General features: G+C 39.6%; 1 protein-coding gene across 2 annotated transcripts in view; it reads left to right on the forward strand.

Annotated features, from left to right (window-relative positions):
* The window catches only part of HLCS (holocarboxylase synthetase), an 86708-nt gene that overhangs the window by 18753 nt on the left and 53341 nt on the right, over positions 1 to 14614 (forward strand). For both annotated transcript variants that reach the window (XM_081198747.1, XM_081198746.1), the window contains exon 6: positions 7497 to 7768. In XM_081198747.1, coding sequence (XP_081054873.1) covers positions 7497 to 7768 — 272 coding nt within the window. The remainder of the gene's footprint in view (positions 1 to 7496; positions 7769 to 14614) is intronic.

Here is a 14614-nt window from a genome sequence, read left to right on the forward strand (position 1 = left end):
TGGAGTACAATAGACATGCCTCATCCATCAACATATTTGCAAACCAAAACTTTCCACATGTGTTTCCCTTCAAAGCTAATGAGTTTCCAGAGGGTAGTCTTTTGTAACAAAACAAGCAGTCTTATGGCGTGTTAAAGATGAAAGTTAATGAAGTTGCTAATCGCCTATCACAAAACTATATGTAGCTGCAATTTTGACCATGTCTACTCAGTATACCCAATTAAATTTAATGGGCCTTACTCCTAGGTAAGTGAGATTATGTTTGCAGCCTATCTCAGTAAGCTTGAGAGGATTGAAGCTCATGTCACTCAATTAACAACATAGAAGTGTTTTTTATTAGAACATTTTTTTCTTAATTGTGTATTTAATACAGCAAATGGTCATGCATTTGCATGTGCTAAAACAGTGTTGAAGCTAATTTATGTTTTAAACTGTTGTAATTTTTGTGTGTCCCAATGTATTCCTGCTATGTGAAGAACAATAATGATTTTTTTTCAGTTGAGATTTGACTGGGAGTAGTGCAAAAATATTTTAAGATTTGAAAATAATGATTAAGAGGGTGGATGGTAAATTTGAGCAGCCAAATCCAGGTGGTTCTTCCCACATTGACAAAGAAGTTTGGACTTTAACTGAGGGCACAGATAAAGTTTACAGCTAATAAAAGAGATCACTTCTTTCCATGTGAAAAGAATAATAATGCAGGGGTCATCAGACCAATGTCCACAGGTACCATGATGCTCATGAAGGCTTCCAGCGGTACATTAATCAAGCAGACCCAGACTATGAGCTTTAATTTTAAAAATCAGGCCTCTAGCCCAAGTTATGGGGGGAAATGTGCAGGTACCCTCTAAGAAATTTATATGAAATGTGAGTGAATACCTTGTATGTTTTTCCTGGTAATGCAGGATGCTCCGTGTTGTTATTAGATGGCAACAGCACCTGTTGGGGTTTTTTTGTGTGTGTATGTGAGAGAAAGAGAGTGCGCCAAAGAGTGCACCATATTCAGGAGTAGCAAACCGTAGCTGACTTCTCATGATAAGCATACAGTTGTTGGTGGGGTTATGGTTGTCTGTGTAATTTTGTGTATTGCCATGCCTCTCTATAGCAGCCATTTTGTGACTGACACTCTCAGCAATCTGTCAAAACTTGCTCACAATCCAAAAAAGTTGGCCACCCTTGGAAAGATGTACTCTGTTGCATTTTAAAATCCACAGGAGAACATGGATTAAGACTGCAATCTTAACTCCACTTACCTGAGAGTAAGTTCCATTGAATTCAGTGGGAATTATTTCTGAGTGGTCTTGGTTAGGATTGCAGCCTTAGTGCATATAGGCTGTTTCCCAGCAACAAGCAGCAACTTATACAAAGTCAACAAATAATAATAATAATAATTTATACCCCGCCCACTCTGGGCGGCTTCCAACAAAATATTAAAATACAGTAATCCATCAAACATTAAAAGCTTCCATAAACAGGGCTGTCTTCAGATGTCTTCAAAAAGTCTGGTAGTTGTTGTTCTCTATGACACCTGTTGGGAGGGTGTTCCACAGGGTGGGTGCCACCACCGAGAAGGCCCTCTGCCTGGTTCCCTGTAACTTGGCTTCTTGCAGTGAGAGAACTGCCAGAAGGCCCTCAGTGCTGGACCTCAGTGTCAGGGTAGAACGATGGGGGTGGAGACGCTCCTTCAGATATGCTGCACTGAGGCCGTTTAGGGCTTTAAAGGTCAGCACTAACACTTTGAATTGTGCTCGGAAATGTACTGGCAGCCAATGTAGGTCTTTCAAGTCCGGTATTATGTGGTCTCGGCAGCCGCTCCTAATCACCAGTCTAGCTGCCGCATTCTGGATTAGTTGTAGTTTCCGGGTCACCTTCAAAGGTAGCCCCACATAGAGAGCGTTGCAGTAGTCCAAGCGGGAGATAACTAGAGCATGCACCACTCTGGCGAGACAGTCCACAGGCAGGTAGGGTCTCAGCCTGCATACCAGATGAAGCTGGTAAACAGCTGCCCTGGACACAGAATTGACCTGCACCTCCATGGATAGCTCCGAGTCCAAAATGACTCCCAGGCTGTGCACCTCGTCCTTCAGGGGCACAGTTACCCCATTCAGGACCATGGAGTCCCCCACACCCGCCCGCCGCCTGTCCCCCCAAAGCATTACTTCTGTCTTGTCAGGATTCAACCTCAATCTGTTAACCGCTATCCATCCTTCAACCGCGCCCAGACACTCACACAAACTGTGAGGCACCTGTTGGACAACAGCAAATATACATAAATTAATATCTAAATAACATATATTGCAAAGCAATTTGAATGGCTATTCAATTTGCATATCTGTTTTTGCATGTTAAAACATTTGTAGAGAATTAAGGTGGAAAGCTTTCATAGTAGGAGTCTGTTGAGATGGGGCTCAAGCGAGTAGATGAAAGGAAATCTATTTTATGGTGCATTTTCAGTGGAGTCCTCTGACATTCCTAGTTATTGTTTTAGTTTCATTGTAATATTTTTAGTGTTCTTTTAAATGTGTGTGCTTTTTGTGTTTTTTACTGTTTCTCCTGTTTTTATTGTACATCACTTTGAGATGATAGTTTAGAAGGCAGTTAATAAATTAATGATACTAATTGTGATGGTTACCAGCTTAGATGGTTTTAAAGGGAACAGAAGATAAAACTATCAATGGTACTCAACATGATGAATGGGTACTGTCTAATGCCTGTGAACACCAGTTGCTGGATAGCACATTGGAGTGATTGGTTTTGTGCTCATGTCCTGCTTATGGGTTTCCAACAGGCGTCCGATTGGTAATTGTGAGAATAGAATGCTGGATGAAATGAGTTTTGGACTAATTCAGCATAGCTCTTTTTATATTCTTAGAATGGTTTCAGTTGGCCCTTATGCTCACCTTTGTTCTGCATTAATTTATGACAGCCTACAACAATAATTTTAAACAGGGCATTGTGAGGCCAAAAGCGCATTGATTGTGAAGAGTTTGCTATATGTCATAGTCACAGTTTGATAGGTTGTGTCTGGCAAATCCTTAAATGTTAAATTTATTGCACTGTAGCTGTATTGTCTGCACAATCTGAATTTCCAAATGAACGAAAACTGAGGTTTGTCCTTATTTGCATTAATGCAAGCATGTCTGCCAACTTTATTTAAAACACAGTTTTATGAAATGTTACCCAGATTAGGCCCCCACATTTATCTAGGCTTGCTGTCTTCAGCTGAGAAAAAAATAAAATATCTTTATCAGCTTTGTATATGATGTTAAACTTGTATTTCTGCAAACTTTAAATTACTATTTCTTATTATTATGTGCTAAAACAAAATAGTGTACGTGAGAGGCAACCCTCCCACTTTCAGAGTTGCACTACTTAGCGTGGGGGGGGAGGTGTCATCCTAGTATAGGAATTCAAACAACTTTTTGAAATTAATTTTTTGTGTGGTTCCTGGGATCATAGCAGATGTCACTTCTTTTTATCAGCAGACCACTTTCAAGTATTGACTGTGTTGGCACTGGTGTTACCATTTCCTTTATTTTGGATCACACGAGGCTCCTATTGCTACTGTTTTAGATTGTAGTTTGTTTGTGTTGGTATAATGACATGGAAGGTCTCCAAAGGACATTTGACAGTTTCACTTTTATATGTCTGGGGGTAATATAGCAAGTAAAGTATGTGCACCAGTTTGATTTCTTCATGGTGTTCAATTAAGACCCAGAGTGTAGTACTTAAAAAAAAATAATCAAAGACATTATTGATAAATTTTTACCCTTTTCTAAATTTCAAATAAGGATGATTCTTGAACCAAACTTTTTACAAGTGAAAATAAGCTAGAAAAATAAAGTTTTAGCTATATGAAGGTGTGATATCTATAAATTCAGTCATGTTAGAAACAGGTTATTCATAGTCTTCAATACACTGCTGCTACTCTGTGTATAAGTTTCAGTTGGCAGCAAATTTTAATAAATATATGGTCTTATAGAATTTAAGTTCAAGCTATATGTATATTAAGCTTTATAGATTTTTGACAGTGTTCTTGTAAACTTACAAGTTACTATTTCAAGGATCTTTTATCTGTACTAGATGTCAGCTATTATGCACTGTGTAAAAGATTTAATTGATTTCATATACCCATCCTCTACATGACCTTTTCCTAAATTTTGTAATATGTACTTCCTTATAAATTGTTTCTTTTTTAAAAGCTGTTTTTGATGTGTACATTACAAACATGTCAGAATCTGAATAGCATCCATACTTTGGAGAGCTTTCTGTAGTTTTAACATGGCCAAATTTGGCATTTAATTAACAGTTACAGGGTGGGTGAGTACTTAATGCTTTCCTAACTTTCCATTCCTTTACTCCAGATTGTTTCACAATGGCTTTTCCCCCTACAAGGTTCCAGTTGCATGTGTGCAAGAGTTACATTATTTTTGTCCTAGATCTTAATTATTTAGGTTTAGTAATTCTTTAGGTTCACTGCCAAAATGATCATGAAACTTCCACAAATTGAAACACTGAAGGTGACGCTCATGCATGAGACTTAAAATCTATGCCTACTATAAAGCAACAGCTGAAATAGCATTTGTATTTTGTTTAAAAATATATATTGGACTTTATTCCTAGAAACCAAAAAGCCTCAGAGTTCATTGAAGTGAGTTTATGTAAGTTTATGTAACTATGGTTTGCTCCGTGGCAGGGAAGCAGGAGAAAGCATATGGTGTAATGTAAGAACCTTTAGATTTCAGTTTGTTCATGTTTTCTTTGGTGACACAAGAATGAGATAATTTTTACCTTTCCATTTCATGTGATAAATGCCATGTGATGTCAGCTAATATTTACTATGTTAACGAAACAGATACCTTTTCCCTTGCATTGTTGAATGCTTACAGTATTGTTGGTATACAATTGACAAGAAATATTTACATATGCAACCACCGAGATGAAATAGCACCTCCTGTCATGTCAAAAAGGAATATTAAATTTGGCTCTGAAAGAGCTATCTAGCCATCTAGTAATATGCAAAAAGTGGGAGCTATTACGTCACATCATCCTTCGGTATAACAAGTGGGGTATTGCATACAATCGTCCATGTTACTAACAGTAGGCTTAATGGTGCAAAGTGAGTGCCCATGGCTTGCTTCAGATACAATACAGGCAACCCTCTATTTATGTGGGGGTTACATTCCAAAGCACTACACGTGTCAGTGAAATCACATGTATTTGAAACACCATTGGCAAAAGCCTGCAAATACCCCATTCCGCTCCTGCCCAACCCCTTTTTGTGACTTTTTTGGTCACTACCGGGTTCGACACGCACATGTGCATGGTCACACACATATTGATCATGAGTAAATGGGGAGGTTGCCCATACCCGTTTTAAAAGGGGAAAGATGGTTTAAATTTGTGAACATAAAATCATTGTATAACACTTAAGATTATAAACTAAAATTTGTTCTTTTGGTAGGAGCTTAATAAGTTACAGTGGTGCCCTGCAAGACGAATGCCTCGCAAGACGGAAAACCCGCTAGACGAAAGGGTTTTCCGTTTTTGAGCTGCTTCGCAAGACGATTTTCCCTATGGGCTTGCTTTGCAAGACGAAAACGTCTTTCGAGTGTTCCGATTTTTCCCCGCTTCCCCCCTTTTTCTAAGTCGCTAATAGCCTTTTAGCCGCTAATCCGCTAAGCCTTTAATAGCCGCTAAGCCTTTAATAGCCGCTAAGCCTTTAATAGCGCTAAGCCGCTAATAGGGTTGCTTCGCAAGACGAAAAAACCGCTAGACGAAGAGACTCGCGGAACGGATTAATTTCGTCTTGCAAGGCACCACTGTACTTAAATTGAGCTGTCATTGACTAATATTCTACCAGTTTTAGGGTAGGTTGTTATTGATATAAACGCTTATGTATTTTTAATAGCAAAACTTTAAAGTGTTTGAAGAGTGCCACCTTCCTAATGATGATGATAATTTTATTATTTATACCCTGCCCATGTGGCTGGGTTCCCCAGCCACTCTAGGTAGCTTACAGCATATATTAAAACATAATAAAACATCCAACAGTAAAAACTTCCCGATATAGGGCTGCAAAATATAGAGATTTGCTGTGATGGCACATTCAAATGCCAGCAGGTGTCTGTGTAAAACACAGTCCAAGCAAATGCATGCATCCTTAGCTAATTAAGCATGGTTTAATTTTAACACACATGGCTACTGATATATGTTTTGTGTTCTTTCTCATAATTTGATGCTGGCTTCTGTAATCATTACCAGGAACCTCGGTCTCACAATTGTACTCTTTATGTGGTATTTCTGACAAGGTCTCAAGGGAATATAAGGTCAGATATTTGAACATTAGTACCAACACCTTTCATTTAAGTGGCCACTAGAGGCTGCCACAAAATAGTGCACACCTTGGTCGATAGCTTGTAAATAGTGTTAAGTTCTGAGTTCTGGAATCAAAGCACTTAGGTGTAGGGATTTTCTTTTCGTTCATAGCGAAGTTTACAGACACACATAAAGGTTTGTTTCATTTTTATTAATATTTATGTCTTATCAATATCCCTAAAAACAATATTATATTTCTGAGATAATGCTTAATAAAATTGGATATGGATTACTATTGGCAATGGTCTTCCCTTGTTTCATACATTTTCATATGCCAGTATATTTTAAAAGAAGCCCCTTTTTGACGCTAAACAAAATCTCATGGATCTTGTGGATAAAGTAACAGAGAAGAAGGTAGAATGGGCTTGAACAACTACTTCACATTCTTTAGAAAATGCTCTTTCCTTCAACAACTTGAAAAGGAACTACGTGTTAACATATTAAAATAGATTAAGATTAAGATTAATAAGGGATATATTTGGATAAAAAACTAGTTTGAAACAAAAAAATAGCTCTTTTTGATGAAGTAAAGGGAATTTTGGCATGAAATTGTATTCATTTTTTCAATTGATTAATTGCTTGACACATATGTCTCCAAGTGACATAAAAAATGTGAAAGCATAAAGGATTTGCTAAAATCTGAAAAAGAACAATGCACTGCAGTAAAAGTCGTAAAAGAGACTTAACAAGTCAGACATTTCAGCAGCAAAACGCTCCATCTGAAGGTGGTTTGACTATTGTCCATCAAAAAGAGAAGAGATTATAATATGCCAGATTACAACATATAAAATACAATGAAATCAATCTATGACTAGCTATAAAACATCAGTAAAAACATCAGTAAAACATCACTAGATACTGGTAGATGCATTCAGACCATCATCAACATCCTTTTGGCTCAGGTAAACCTTTTTATGAACAAGCAGGTGATAAATTTTCAAGTAAATATATGATACAATGGTGCATCAAATAATGGGGCACAAACTGTTTCAAACTGACTTTAAAACTCAGTGAGCTGATAAGCATAGCATGTGTTGGGAAAACTGTTGTTAGAAAACCTTATGTTCAAATAAATGATTCCTAGCTGATTTTTTCTAATTTTGTTTGATGCCCAACAGGATGTCCATAGTTTATTTTTGGGGTGGCTTGAAAGAAACGTGAATGCAGAAGGATTAATCAGATCCAACATGGTGTCCCTCAAGTTTGTATCATCTTGCATCAAAGGAACAGAAGTAACACCCTCGCTCATGCCAGTAGTTACTGAGATGGAAGCTTTCTCATCCGAACATTTCAGTTTTGAGAGATACAGGCAAAATCTACATACAAAGAAGCTTGGGAAAGTGGTTCTGTTTGCTGAAGTTACATCAACAACCATGAATCTTCTTGATGGGTAAGATTAGCTGTGATGGTGATAACTTTTTTTCTATATATTAGTTGGCAAAAACAAAAATGTTCTGTTGGACTTTACATACTCCCAATTTACTGAAAATAGTTCTGGCATAGGAATACAGAGACCCTTAACATTTGACCAATTTGCTGAAAGAGGTTAGCAAATGTTGAACATATAAACTGTCATTCATTAATCAATATATATGCTTTACTACAGAGCCTATAGTACAGTTTTCCTGTATTGGGAGCATTAGATCCTCAGTCTTATAGATGTAACAACACAAGCTTTAATTCATGACACAGCAGCTCAGGGGTGCTCCATGCAAGTATGCAGCTTTTCATGTTGCAGGGTGGCAGTTGTCTTTTGACCATGTGGGGTTGGAATGTTGATTAGGGATGAGACGGTAACTCCTTTTGTCTTTAGGATACTCTGTTAGAATTAAGCTGTCTCATAATGTCCAAAAAACTTATTTATGTGTACGGCCCTTCCACTGTGTACTACTCTTCCACTGGAAGAGGCCCTTTCCCCAGATGATTGCATGGACTTAGAATTCTAGTGTTTGGAGGAGGTGGAACTTGTTTCTGCACAAGAAACTCAGAGCACAGAATCTGTTCAGTTTCTGTTAATTGGTTCTCGTGGGAAACTTGCAGATTCTAGCTTCACCAATTAACTCAAGCTGGTGTCAATTTACTCTTGGCAGAAAGCCCAGGTCTGCTTGACCTAGAAACTACTCACTCTGATTGGTTAACGAGCAGCACTCAACTCTGTTATCTAGGGATTGCTAGCACAGTTTGGTGTGAGGTGTGTTAGGAGTTAGAAGTGCTGTGTATGGTTATGAGAGAGAAAGGAAGGATTTATTTTGCTTTTATTTGTATGCAGAAACTCTGCTGGTTTTATTTTTCCTTTTTAATAAATCCTGTAAATAGTTATTCTGAGTCTAGCTGACTAGTCATTACTGCCGCAACTAGCTTCCTCGCTGTGCAGGAAAACTCTGCTACGTTTGGGCTAAAGCCAGTAGGGCTATGCCTGACACTCCAAAGTTCCATGAGGTTATGGGCATTGTACTGCCAGCCTGAGTTGCGGTGGTGTCAGCATCAACGGCGTTGGTTCCAGTAGTTCCAGAAGTTGTTGTTCTCTGGCTGGTTCCTGACCGTGGTGAGCTGGTGACGCAGCGGACACAAGGACAACAGCTGCAGCGTGTGAGTGCTGGGTGCTGTGGTTCCTGTTTTCTCTCTCGGTGGTCGTGAGTAGCTGGTTCCGGGTTCCAGGGACATCGCTCTCAAGATGGCCTCACAACCAGTTCAGATGGCTTTTGAGCGTCTGAATGACTCCAATTACTTGCTGTGGTCGGAACGCATGCAGGCAGTGCTGCAGAGGGATCGTCTCTGGCAAGTGGTGAGTAAGTTTCCTACGAAGCCTGATGATGAAGACCTCGATAAAGACCAAAGAGCAAGGGCCACAATTGTCTTGGGGCTGGAAGATTCCCAGTTGCCGTATGTGAGGGGAATCAAGACAGCTAGAGGTGTGTGGCAAGCACTTAAAGAACTCCATGTGCGTGAGACAGCGGTTTCCAAGCTGTTCATTCGCAAGGCATTGTACAAGGCAATGTTACAGCCTGGGGTTACAATGCAAGAACACCTACACAGTTTACAGTTAAAGTTTTCTGCGCTACAGGAAAGAGACTGTGCATTAGACCAGCAGGAGAAGGTGGCTATTATTTTGAGTTCTCTCCCGGAAAGCTGGGATAATTTAGTTTTGTCTCTAGAAGGCATACAGGAGCGTGATTTATCAGTCAGTTACGTTACTGGGCGTTTGATTGAAGAATGGCAGAAGAGGCAAGAAAGGTTGTTGGCTGCAGAGGCTTCTACAGGTGGACGGTTTGGAAGGAGTTCTCATGCCATGCCAGAGGTGAAGCAAAAGCAGCGTACCGGTGAGGAGTCAGCGTTTGCTGTTAGGCGTTGTTTCCGATGTGGGTCTTCAGCGCATCTAAAACGACAATGTCCGGAGTTGGTCAAGTCTCAGTTGCCGGTGCAGGAGCAGAGACGAGATCAGCAGCAGCAGCAGCGTAAAAAGAAATTCTTCAAACAAAAACAGTCGGCTCAGCTGGTGACCGGCGAGGTCAAGATTGCTGATGAGAAACAAGCGGTCTGGGTGGTCGATTCGGGAGCGTCTCGCCACATCGTGAATTCAGATGAATTGTTTGTTTCCAAGAACTCAGCACAGCGCAGCCAGGTGGCTCTAGCAGACGGAAGTACTTCCGAAGTGATTTCAGGGGGTGCAGTTTTTGTTCCTTGTCTTCGTGAATGCCTGCAAAATGTACTTTGTGTGCCGTCATTAAGGAGCAATCTGATGTCTGTAGATTGTTTGCTAAAAGCTGGGTTTAAAGTGTATTTTGAAGGAGACAGTTGCATTATTAAGAAGGCTGGTGAGATTTTAGGCACTGCTAAGTCAGAGGGAGGCTTGTTTTGGCTTAAAGCAGGATCTCAAGTTGCAGCAGTAGTCAGTAAATCTCAGCCTGCAGTGAATAACAAAGCTATACATGACAACTGTGTGCACTTATTGCATAGGAAAATGGGGCATGCTTGCTGGAAAAGTGTACTAAAAATGTCTGAATTGGCTGATGGGGGTAATTTAAAGAGTTGTAACAAGTACCTTGATTGTAATGTCTGTAAAAAGGTTAAAACCCACAGAGTCTCTTACCCCAGAAGTGACAGAGTTAGTGAGTCACCGCTACAGCTGGTTCACATGGACGTAATTGGTCCATTTGCTGTAAGCAGGGGTGGATCGCGTTTTTCACTAACAATTGTGGATGACGCCACGCGTTATTCTTGGGTTTTTCCCATGAAGAATAAGGGTGACGTGTTCACTAAGTTTAAAGGCTGGGTGGCATCTGTGGAAAGATTTCTGTCCATTAAACTCAGAAGGATTCAGACGGACAGAGGTGGCGAATTTATGTCAAATGCCTTTAGAGATTGGTTACAAAAGCGTGGCATTGGGCATAGAAAAACGAACGTTTTTTCCCCAGAGGAGAATGGCGTTGCAGAGCGAAAAAACAGATCTTTACAAGATATGATGTTTGCCATGCTTGATGATGCTGATTTACCCATGTCTTATTGGGGGGAGAGCATGCTCACCGCGTGTTATCTCCAAAATAGGCTCTTTCATCAAACAATAGGTACAACCCCGTACTTTAAATTGTTTCAGAAAAAACCTAAAATTGACCATTTGCATGTGTTTGGATCAAAAGCCTGGGTATTAATTCCGAAACAAATGAGAAAGAAGGGAGATCCTAAGACCAAACAATTAGTGTTTGTGGGTTACCAGGAGCTGGGAAAAGGTTTCCGCTTTGCTGAAGGGACAAATGGCATTGTGATCTCCAGGAATGCCAGTTTTTGTGAACATAGTGGCTGGGAGAGACTACATGCCAATACTGAGGTTTGGTTTGAACCTTCCCAGGAGCTTCATGACTCTGAAGGTAAACACAGAGAATCAGAGTCTGAGGGGGAGGAAAGTTCAGATAAGAGCTCTCAAGAAAGTGGAGTTAGCCAAAGACCAGTTGCTAAGCAACAAAAGAGAGGTCGTAGTTCTGAGGAGGAAAGTGGGTCAGAAGAAAAATTTTCTCCCAGAAGATCTAAAAGACAAAACAAAGGAGTGCCTCCAGTGCGTTTTTCTCCTGATACTGCAAATGTGTTTAGTGTAAGTGCAGAACCCAAGAGTTTTCAGGAGGTGTTAAAGTTACCAAAAGAGGAGGCAGAGCGCTGGAAACAGGCAATGGAGGAAGAGATGTCCTCTCTGAATGAGCACAAGGTTTTTACACCAGTAGCAGCGCCTGAGGGGGCAAAGATTGTAGGCTGCAGGTGGGTGTACAAACTTAAACCTCTGGTGACAGGAGAGTACAAATACAAAGCTCGTTTAGTTGCTCAAGGATACTCTCAGAGGCCTGGAAAAGATTATGACGAAACTTTTTCCCCTACTGCTAAGGGGGACAGTGTAAGGCTGATTTTAACGCTTGGAGCAAAGAGAAAACTCCTGTTAAACCATTTTGATATCCAGACTGCATATTTACATGCATCAATATCAGAAGACCTGTATCTAGCTGAACCGCCTGGTTATGAGACAGGTTCCAATAGAGTGTTAAAATTAAACAAAGCTCTATACGGACTCAAACAGGCTGCAAGATCTTGGAACAAATGTTTCCATGAGGCCTTAGTGTCATTTGGTTTCAAGCAGAGTACAGCTGACAATTGTGTTTATGTACGTGGTACAGGCAGTGATCAAGAGTTTTGTCTGATTTATGTAGATGATGTTTTGTATGCCTGCAAAACAGATAAACAAACTAAAAGGTTTGCCAAGCAATTGTCCAGTAAGTTCAAAGTGAAAGACTTAGGCCCGGTTAGGACATATCTAGGGTTGGAAGTGTGCTGGGCCCAAGATGGCAGCTGCCTAATTAGTCAGCAGAACAAAGTTAAACAACTACTGACTACATACAGGATGCAGGATTGCAAAGGGGCAGCGGTGCCTATGGATCCAGGTTTCATAAAAACACTTCACATAGATGAGAGTCCTGAATTTGAACATCCTGATGTATATCACTCTGTAATTGGAAGTTTATTGTATCTAGCACAGTGGTCCAGACCTGATATTAGCTATGCAGTAGGCATATTAAGTAGATTGGTCTCAAAACCCACACTAAATGCCTGGAAAGGGGTAAAACAAGTTCTGAGATATCTCAAGCAGACAATTGGCTATATGTTACAATTAAATTCTTCAGAGGATGAAATGTTGAGTTGCTACTGTGATAGTGACTGGGGAAATTTGCCAGATAGAAAATCTGTCACAGGACTAGTCATAAGGGTCGGTGGAGCTTTAATCAGCTGGCGGTCTCGCAAGCAAGACGTTGTAAGTGTGTCATCAACAGAATCAGAGTATGCTGCATTGAGTGAATTGTGCAACGAGGTGATTTATTTCAAGCATTTGTTAACAGATTTAAATGTGAATTGTGGAGAACCAGTACAAGTTTACATTGATAATCAAGCTTGTATAACATTAAGTAAAACAGAGGGTTTCAAATCGCGTTCCAAACATATCTCTGTAAAATACCAAAATGTACGTTGCTGTGTACAAGACAATGTAATCACCTGTACTTATGTGTCAAGTGAAGAAAATGTAGCAGATGTGTTAACTAAACCATTGGCAAAGATAAAGAACAAGCGAATGTGCAAGGGTTTAGGTTTGCTGGAAAAATAATCTCCTACATAGGTGTATTTGGTGTTAAGCAGAATCTGTGAGGGGGTGTTCAGTTTCTGTTAATTGGTTCTCGTGGGAAACTTGCAGATTCTAGCTTCACCAATTAACTCAAGCTGGTGTCAATTTACTCTTGGCAGAAAGCCCAGGTCTGCTTGACCTAGAAACTACTCACTCTGATTGGTTAACGAGCAGCACTCAACTCTGTTATCTAGGGATTGCTAGCACAGTTTGGTGTGAGGTGTGTTAGGAGTTAGAAGTGCTGTGTATGGTTATGAGAGAGAAAGGAAGGATTTATTTTGCTTTTATTTGTATGCAGAAACTCTGCTGGTTTTATTTTTCCTTTTTAATAAATCCTGTAAATAGTTATTCTGAGTCTAGCTGACTAGTCATTACTGCCGCAACTAGCTTCCTCGCTGTGCAGGAAAACTCTGCTACGTTTGGGCTAAAGCCAGTAGGGCTATGCCTGACACTCCAAAGTTCCATGAGAATCAGCCTTTTTCTAGCAGGAATTGAATGAATTTCTAATTTGAACTTGAACAAGTGGAGTTATAAGATTGCAACAGCAAATATATGTTGCACAGTTTCCAAGGTAAGCAGCTCCACATTTTTCCATTGTGACTGTTCTGAAACTGAGCTTGTGAAACAAAACATTCTTTTTTTAGCAAGCAGGCTAACATGCTGAACGTTTCTTGTTGGCTATTTTGGTTTGTATAAATCTTTGTTATTTTAAAATTGTTATTTTAGAATTTTGAATCACACCACCAGCATCACTGCAGTTGTGGTTTTAGAAAAGCTAATGAGCAAAGAGTATCTCATTGATAGCTGTAGTTCTTTAATTTATGAACATAACTGTTTCAGGTTTTTAACCTCAGCAACTAATTTCAAGAGCTTATGCTATAATAAATTAGTTATGCCTTAATGTGCTAATATTTTAGTTACAGGTTAATTAAACTGTACTGAGCAAACTCTATATGCATGCAGTTTTCCATAAATTGTAGAATTTTAGAATATTTCAAGGCAAATGTTGAAATCTTCATTATATTTTGTGCTATTCTCTAGCTAAATGAAAAAAACTGACTTTTAATTTAATGGAAAGGTAAAGTTACTCTGCAGTAAATATAATGGTCACATGTCTTAAATGGACATATCCTATAGACGTATCCATATCTGGCTTTCCATCAGCAGAACAGTGCATCTGCCAAATCTTACTGCCTTTCAGTCTGTGTCTTTCAAGTATAGGATAGCAGCCTAAATTACGTGAACATTCTTTTTCTTTTTCTGATTATTTTTCTTAGAAACTAGATACACTAATATGTTTCCACAGTGGGTTTTTCACTAAAGTTGGTGTGGACAGAGTAGTTAAAGATTTTAAAATATTCAGCTCATAAGAAAGCCAGATATGGAATGATTCCCCGCAGAGTCATTTCAGCAACAAAGAAATGCTGGCAGAATGACTGAAGTGAGATTGGGTCACGGGTGGCACAGGGGAGAAGCTCACTTGTGTTGTATCCTATACTACTTCAGTCTACATCCACATTCCTGTTGGTGGTACAACCTTTACCCCAGACCAGATGCAAAAAATAAAAATAAAAAATGAAT

Source organism: Podarcis bocagei, assembly GCF_964188305.1.
Source record: "Podarcis bocagei genome assembly, chromosome: 6".
NCBI lineage: Eukaryota > Metazoa > Chordata > Lepidosauria > Squamata > Lacertidae > Podarcis > Podarcis bocagei.